Here is an 8,254-nt window from a genome sequence, read left to right as displayed (position 1 = left end):
TAAAGGCCAGAAAGGTTTTCAAACACACGCTGCTCGGTAGGAAAAAAAAAATCATATGCCAACATGGAATTAAAGGTCATAGTAAGACTTCTCATTATCTAAAAAAGTAAGATTGTTATGAGCTGAACTGGAAACGAGATGAAATCAAGACCACCTGCTGTAAAAGTAATGCATGTTATTAACCACTGGTCTGTTTAATGGTGTTTTAACCAAATATTGATGAGCTATGCGTCTGATAACTGAGCAGTTTGTGTTTCAGACTATAGTGGGATGTTAAAGACAACATTGACCTCTTCTTTCCTCTTTATCCGAACCTCCCTCCAGTCAGGCCTTAATGTTTAGGTTTATGTAGGCGCTACTTGTCAATCTGCCAGTGTGCAAATTTAAGATTTCATGAGAGTATACAGTTGGAATATTTTAGACAATGCTATTCAAGGTTTCATGTTTTTGTGCCTTACTTTGCTTACTAGCAAAGATGTTACAGCAGCTGGCTGTGTTTGCAGCTCTGAATCTTGATGGTTTAAAGCTGCAGTATGTAACTTTTACATATATAAAGCATATTTTTTTGTTGTGAAAGTGTAAACTGACACTTATAATCTGTGAAAAGATTTCTCCCCTTCACCTCGTCCCTGAGCTATTATTGGTCAAGTCTCCCAACCAAAAACATTAAAGGAGGAGGGTCTTAGCGCTGTCAATCAACCTTGTGTAATTGCTGTTCAGTGTGCTAATGGTAGACAAACAACTTATTATTACAGGAAAATTGTTTATCCACCATCATCAGTGGCTATGCTAACTAGCCTAGCATTCACGGCAGACTCTTCTACAGGAAGAAGCTGTAGTGTTAAAGGGTGGAGGTGGACCAGATGAGCTGGTGCATTCAAGGGAGATTGACAGTGCTAAGGCCCACCTCCTAGCTCTGATTGGTTGTTTCTCTTCTTTGAAAAAGTTGCCTTTTGTGATGTCACCACAGAGATCTGTGAAGAGAAGTCTGTTTTACATAAAGTAGACTGTCAAGATTATCATCTTGCTAAAACATCAAAAATTGTGAAACATGACATGTTGTTCCAAAGGCAATAAAAAAGGCACAAAAAAAAATATGCCTAGTAGCTTTAAGCTTATTTCCACATCCTGAAGGATGAGCACACAGACACTTTTTAAAATAAATAAATAAAAATAAGAAGCTACTTCCTCTTGTGCCATGAGTCCATTGAATGCAAAATGTTCCCAAGAGACAAACTTCCACATCTTTAGCTCCAAATAGGCATCTGGAATATCGCAAAAACAACAAACTGGGTGGATGACCTCATCCAGCTGTTCCTGGCTGCTGGCTAAAGAAAGCCTGCTGGTGTATCAAGCTTCCTCTTCCAGTTTGGCCTGGGACACTATCAGTACATGTCCCTACATGTACAGAAAACCGTGCAAACACACTCCCCGTCCACCACTGCAGGACCTTGGTGCTGGAGGAGTTGTGAATTGTGTGCTGACTTCTAGACATGCTTATTTGTGGTTCAATAAGGGGTTAGGAGTAATGGTGGGTGTAAACCTTTAAAAAAAAAAGGCTTACTGTGGGCTACTGTTAAAAAGCCATGTTGGTTTAAGGCCACTGTAGCTTAATGAGTGGAGCTGAATGTAGTTATTAAGCGCCGGGTTTGAAATTTGGGGGGGAATTTGAAACTGTTTGTGATAAATTTAATTGAAGTAGTGACTGTCAACATGAACATTTCTAAATTGCATGCTTTTTCTAACCTACAACGTTTATAAAAAGCACTACAGGAAGTTCAACAAGTGTTCTGCTGTTGCTCTGTTTTTCAGAGTGTTGTCATTTTCCCTGACTTGGTTTTTTCTTTTAGTTTTTGACCTCAGAGCTTTTAAGGAGCACAAGCGAAGGTTGTTAGCAGTGCAGCACAGACGGCTTCATTTAGGACGGTTAGCCATCGATCCCAAAGGCTTTTCTCACCACCTCAGCTTGCTAGAAGTGTCTTCACTGCTTACGCTGTAGAAACAACAACTAAAAAAAAAACCCTGTTTTGACAGCATTGAGCATTTCAGTTTAACTGCTGAAGACTGAGAAAATCCTTTTCTGGTTTCGTCAGAGATTTTCCTCCTCCATTGCCAAAATTTGCATTTTTGTTGCTTCTGTGGTTTTTGTTTTTTTGATCCCTTCAGGAAACTATTCACCACACAGCATTTCTGTCTTTATTTCCATCCCATGAGGTGTTCAAACTAGATATCGCTGTGCTTTTCAGAATCCTCGACGTCTTCGGCGTTCCCCAGTTTACCCCGCAGAACCAGCAGTTCCACCAGCTGTCCCTCGTCCGCTCACAGAGACTCTGGCAGCGACATCGAAAGCCTCCTGAATGCAGAGCCAGGATATGACAGTATCTTCAGAAAGGTCTGTAAAATTACATCAGGGTTATGGGAAACAGCATTTTTTTGTTCAGTAAGTGGAATATGTGAAAGAAATATTGTGCTGATGTGTTGCATTAAACGTGCAAAGCGTAAACTTCAATGTGTTTTAATAGGATTTTATTAAATAGACTAATCTGGTGCCGTGCCATACTCTGTTTTTGGATAATGAATTGAACATTTTTCTGTTTTAAAACCCATCCCTTCTTTAAACTTCCATGGTCCTCATGGTTTTTCTTCACTCATGTTCCCTAATAAAGTTCTGAGGCCTTTCGCAAAACAGATAGATTCAAAGATATTTGACCCTGTTTTCATCTATCTGAAAATTTGGGTCAATACTGATGTTGGAAAAATAATGTTGCCATAAACACCTCACTGTTACTGTCACGCGACCAAACAAACATCACATGACCAATTCCTCGTCCTTCTAGAAACACATGCACTGACTGAAACAAGGTAGAAATGGAGCTATTGTTGATATTGGCCAGTTTTACTCATTGGACGGACACCAATATGCTAAAAATGGCCGATACTGATATTTCGATACATCGTGCATCCTTATTATTCAATAATACGTTCACTTCTGAAGTCAGGTAAATTGGAGTTTTTTAAATGGATTTTGTCTGGTGCTTTGGTCTGGTAACCATCGCTACTAGTTTTAGAAAGAAAAAAAAAGACAAATCATGCAAATGGTAATGATTAAGTTTGTCTAATTTATCATGTGATTTATTGATTTATTGCTTATTGTGACAGGTTTAGTTCTGATCCAATATTGAAATTGATATCGAATATTGGTCTGATATCAGCCAGAAAACAGGTATCAATTTGCATCTAAAATGTCTGATATAAGCACTCCGCTCCAGCATTTAGTCCGCCCCAGGATTTCTATCCAGCAGTGCTTGTATGCAGTAAGCAGACCAACTGGTTAATGGGTCAGTTGTTCTCTTACTTTCTGTTGTTCTCTGTTTGAGTAAAATGACTCAATCAGGCCTTTCCTGCATTCCACACTACAAAATTTGTAATAAAGTTATGCATGCTGATATCACATCAGATTAATATCGTTGTCCGCGATTCTGAAAGCTGCGATATCGGTGTGACATCAGAAATGAAAATATAGAAAGTTGAATCCATCAGCATTCCACACTTTTCAGATCCAAATTATTTTCCTTCCACTTTATGAGCCACCTTGTATTGGAGTATCACATCAAATCCAAATAAAATACTTTAGCTAGTGGTTTTGACAAGACGTGGAAAAAAAAAAAGAGAACTTCTCCCATGCCCTGTACATTTCAGAATGAGAGGGAATCCAGTTTGAGTTGGCAGCAGAGGCTTTTCGCTTTGCTGGCTGCGCTCCAAACATCAGGTTCGCTCGTGTCGAACGGCAGGAATATATTTTTGTTTGCCTCTGCAGCTGCGCCTATAGGGAATATCTTCAAATGTACAACACAAACTCTGTTTCTCTCCGTCTGCGCTCAGTCTTATTCATCAGCGCCCCAAGGCTCAGACCCGAGACATCAACCGAGCATCTTTCTCTCACTCTCTTGGTGTCGCAATCTTTCCGTCACGTCAAGCTTGTTGTGATGGAATGATGAAGTCCGCGTGGCGTTTATCAGTGGCCTACCAGTGTTTGGCCTGCGATGCCGAGGGGTCGGGACACGGCAGGCAGTGAGTGATGGGCGAAATGCGGTGCAAGGCTCGCCAGCTTTGATTTCAAACAAAGGCCGCAGAAGCTAAGTTCTGAAAGAGGAGGATTAGCGCCTTTGCTTCCCTCTGAAGAGAAAATGCCTTTTCTTTAGCGAGCTGCACTAGAAAAGGGATAAAAAAAAAAAGAGGACTGTTTCATAACTCTAAAGGCCATGGCATGGATCTCATTAACACGTTAGCGCAGCGTGCATCATGTGCCCTTGTGGAAAGAAAGCGTAACATTAATTGTTGTGCGTGAGGGCATGAGAAAACCAGGAAAGCCTGAAATGTAAAAAATGCTTAATCCTCTCCGAATCCTCCTCCTCCTTTCCCTCCCTGACTCCGAAAGCCGGAGCGCTCGCTGCGCCGCCCCGCATGCAACAAACCCAGACGTTCCCTCGCTTCCCAGAGGAAGTTGCGTCTGCAGCATAAAGCGGATCTTTCTTTTCCCGGCCCTCCCAACAGAAGCGGCTCTATGTTGGCGCTAACACTGCAGCTGGCAGCACAATAGACCCAGTTAAAGCTCACACCTACGAATTAGCTCCAAAAGAACCTGTGAGTGTCGGCAGAGGAGCGCGTTCCCACCCGATCGCAGCTCAAAACTTTCTGCAGTGTCTTCATTAGGGAGTGTACACAACACGGTTTCTTTCCTGGCTGCAGCAGTCTTGTGACTTTGACAGTGTCTGTGTGTGTGTGTGTGTGGGTGTGTGTGTGTGTATGTGTGTCTGAGCAACATCTGTGAAAGCTTTCTTTTTTTTTCTTTTTTTATTCCCCCCCATCATCTAATGGTGTTTGTTATAATGTCAGTGTTGCTATAAAGTGGCTGTTGCTCGTTACGCTTAAGCCTTGCCATTTGGTCCTCATTACGCTCCATTCCTGTGGGTTAAATTGCTCCTCCAGCCTTCTCTAAATTCATAACATGCTTCAGTGAAGAAATGCTGATGTATATATAATGCGATAGCCCAGGTAATTAGCAGTGATTTGATGCGCATATGTTTTATTATTCCATTTTGCTTCATTTTATTGTTTCCTGCATGATAATCTGTGTTTTGTTTTTTTTGTGTGTGTGTGTTGGTTTTAAATATTCTTTCATTGATGTGTTGCTGCTCTTGACCCAGAAAGAAAAAGTTTTTTTGTTTTGTTTTGTTTTGTTTTTGTCTGTTTTGCACCGACAGCTTTCTTCTGTTTTGAAGAGTTCGTCACCATCTTCGTAACTCAAAAGGAAAATTGTCAAGTAAGGTACTGAAAGACAAATGCGTGCAGAACGGGTGTCCTCTGTAGAGATTTTACAATCAACACATTGTTAGCTCTCAGCAGAAGGTGTCAGCCATGAGGATAAATAAAGCACCCACACACAGGCTTAGCGGTTCTCATGCTAGGGTGTGTTGCAGCTCACCTTGGCTATCTCGGTTACCCAGAGCCCTGTTAGCAGTATCGAGGTAAATCAGCTGTTTCACAACTGGAAACGTTTCCCATCCGTGCTTGCAAACAGTTTAAAGTGCTTTTAATGAGATGCCTGGAGTTATCTGGAGTGGCTGCAGGTTACTTTGCTGTGTACTGCTGATCAACTGGCTGAAAGAAGGCTTCTGTGCTTTTCAAGAATTTGAAGGAACACAAATTTAGGTGTTTGGAAGTACTTCCTTGGTGTTTTAGAGCAGAGATTCTCAAACTCGTCAATTTCCTATATAGATAAACTCAAAGCAGAATGGCCTCTTGAGCCAAACTGTTGCAGATGGTCTCTATTCAGTCATTAGTAATCATCAGGCGACTCCTGAAGGCCGTTGTTTGCACTCAGAGAAAAATGGAGCTGAATACTTTATCGCACCACACTTTTCAGTTTCATTGTTGCTTAAAATTAAATTTCCACGATCGTTAATAAGCAAACTACTCACTTTCAGGTGCATTTTCTTATGTTGGTGATTTTTTTAAAGTGTGTTTTCACACCTTACTTGGTTCAAAATCACAACTTTTGCTCCATTTTTCATTTGGCGCGGTTCACATTCACACTTCACTGTGTAAAACGAACTAATGATTGTGGTGGTGCTGCACCAACAACCACTGACTGAAACGACACTAAAATCTCAGAAGACTGTGAGCGCCACTTCCTTCTTCACAAAATATAAACAACAATGGATTAGATTTGAGTAGTAGTAGGATTTCTTTTCTTGTCTTTGGTAAAAGACCACAAGTCATTTCTCAAGCTCTGGACTTGCGCTTACGTCTTGATAATATTTACCCAGAATGCCCTGCGCTGTAGTTGGCTTCCTGCTTTCGGAGCGGTCTCCGGTCCGCTCGGTGTTTCACATACGCATTCGAAACGCACCAGAATTCACTTCAACCCAAACTGAGACTGAGGTTTTTAGACGGATCAGAGTTTGCTTTTTTTGGTTTGCATCAGAGTTCGATTGGGCTTTCACACCTCCCCCAATGAACTGGACTTTCTTGACAAACCAACTAGAGCTTGATTAAAGTGGACTAAACAGGTTTGGTGTGAAAGAGGCAAGGATGTTTGACGCTAACAGCTGTCTTTCCCTTTTTGAATGTCTGCAGAACGACGAGCCAGTGACTGGAGGAGACAGCACCAGCGAGGTCTCCGTCTCTTGCTCCTCCACAGACGACACCGCCAGCGTCGGCCCGTCCAGCTCCAGTCCGGAGGGCAGCCAGGGCCTGAGCGGCAGCTGGAGCCCAGAGGAGGGCATCCAGTCTGAGGCTACCAACGCTGAAGGCCAGGACAGTTCTGCTGCTGCTGCTGCTGCTGCTGCTGCTGCTGCTGCTGGAGGAGGAGGGGACGCTGAAGAAGAAGCAAAAGACCGAGTGAGTGAGGTGCCGCGGCGTTCCGGTCTCTTCAGGAACAGCAAGCGCTCTCTGTCGCCGCTTCGCCGCCACAGCTGGGGTCCAGGGAAGAACAACGGAGGAGAATCGGAGATGAACCAGAGGAGGTGAGAGCTGGAAGCAACTCATTTTGATTATAGACTCACCGATTATTCCGGTTTCCTGTTTTCAAAGAGGTCTGTCATTCTGATTGGGATTTTGACGCGTTCTGATTTTGTTACATAAATTGTGACGCGTATCAGAAAATTAAAAAAGTACCTAATCTGACATTTGTCAATCAAAGAAGATTGAAGAAATGTTTAGTATTGAAATTCCTGATCACAGTTCAGGGAAATTCAACAAAAATTAGACAATTCCAGTGCCTTGCCAATTTATTGGTGCATTCCTAATCATTTTACCAACCTGTTGGTGTTACTGAGTTTCAGTCAGCAGGTGTCACTAGATCTGATGTCTCCAGAATCAAAGGTTGTCATTATTACAGTTTGCTCATGTCATCTCCTTTGCACATTTTTAGTTTAATAATGCCTTCATTGCCTTTCATCGGGAAGCAGTTTACACAGAGAGACGCATGCATACAGCTGAAATCCTGTGTTTACATACACCGAATAAGTTAACACATTTGTATTCTCTCACTGTCTGAAGTTAAATCAGACCAAACTTCTCTTGTTTTAGGTCGGTTAGGATTACCAGTTATTTCTATTTGCTAAATGCAACAATACTGAGTGAATGTGTCAGAGATCAATGTATTTATGTCTTCAAAATCAGAAGTTAAGCAAATAAATTGTTACCTAAAACTTTACAATAATTTTAGTAATTCTAACTAAGCTAAAACAAGATAAATTTTGGTCTGATTGAAATTTAGACCGTGAGAAAAAAAAAAGTATTTTCTTTTCAGTTGTTGTATTTAAACTTCTGGTTTCAACAACTTCCAGCTAACAGAAGATGCTCCCTAATGAAAAATATAAACAAAACCTCACCAGGTGATTTCTTCCATTTAAAAAAAAGGTTTGTGTCATCATACTGAAGTGTTATTTATGCTTTATAACCATTTATAAAGCATACAGGATTTTATTTCTTTTTTCATTGCAAAGCATTAGTGAAAGCAGAAAAAGATGAGAGGAAGGTCACCAAGATTTGATATTTGGTGCCAAGACCACAAGAAATGCTTGTGGTCTTGAGAAAAATCTTTATTCACCGTGAAGGCCGACAAACACAAAACACCCAGATCATAAAAAATCAAACATCCACGTCTAAATTTACAAATTCTGTTAAGTTTGTATATTGGACCAACTTTGAACATCCTGCTGCTCCTGTTTGGTCGAATCTAACTAGA

The 8,254-nt window shown here is 41.3% G+C and overlaps 1 protein-coding gene across 1 annotated transcript in view; it reads left to right on the top strand.

The window, feature by feature from the left end:
• Positions 1-8,254, top strand: part of akap13 (A-kinase anchoring protein 13) — a 150,219-nt gene that overhangs the window by 85,466 nt on the left and 56,499 nt on the right. The window contains exons 12-13 of the mRNA XM_016670010.1: positions 2,247-2,392; positions 6,640-7,028. Coding sequence (XP_016525496.1) covers positions 2,247-2,392; positions 6,640-7,028 — 535 coding nt within the window. The remainder of the gene's footprint in view (positions 1-2,246; positions 2,393-6,639; positions 7,029-8,254) is intronic.

Source organism: Poecilia formosa, unplaced genomic scaffold, assembly GCF_000485575.1.
Source record: "Poecilia formosa unplaced genomic scaffold, Poecilia_formosa-5.1.2 Scaffold29, whole genome shotgun sequence".
Classification (NCBI taxonomy): Eukaryota; Metazoa; Chordata; class Actinopteri; order Cyprinodontiformes; family Poeciliidae; genus Poecilia; species Poecilia formosa.
This window is presented reverse-complemented; position numbering and strand designations above follow the sequence as displayed.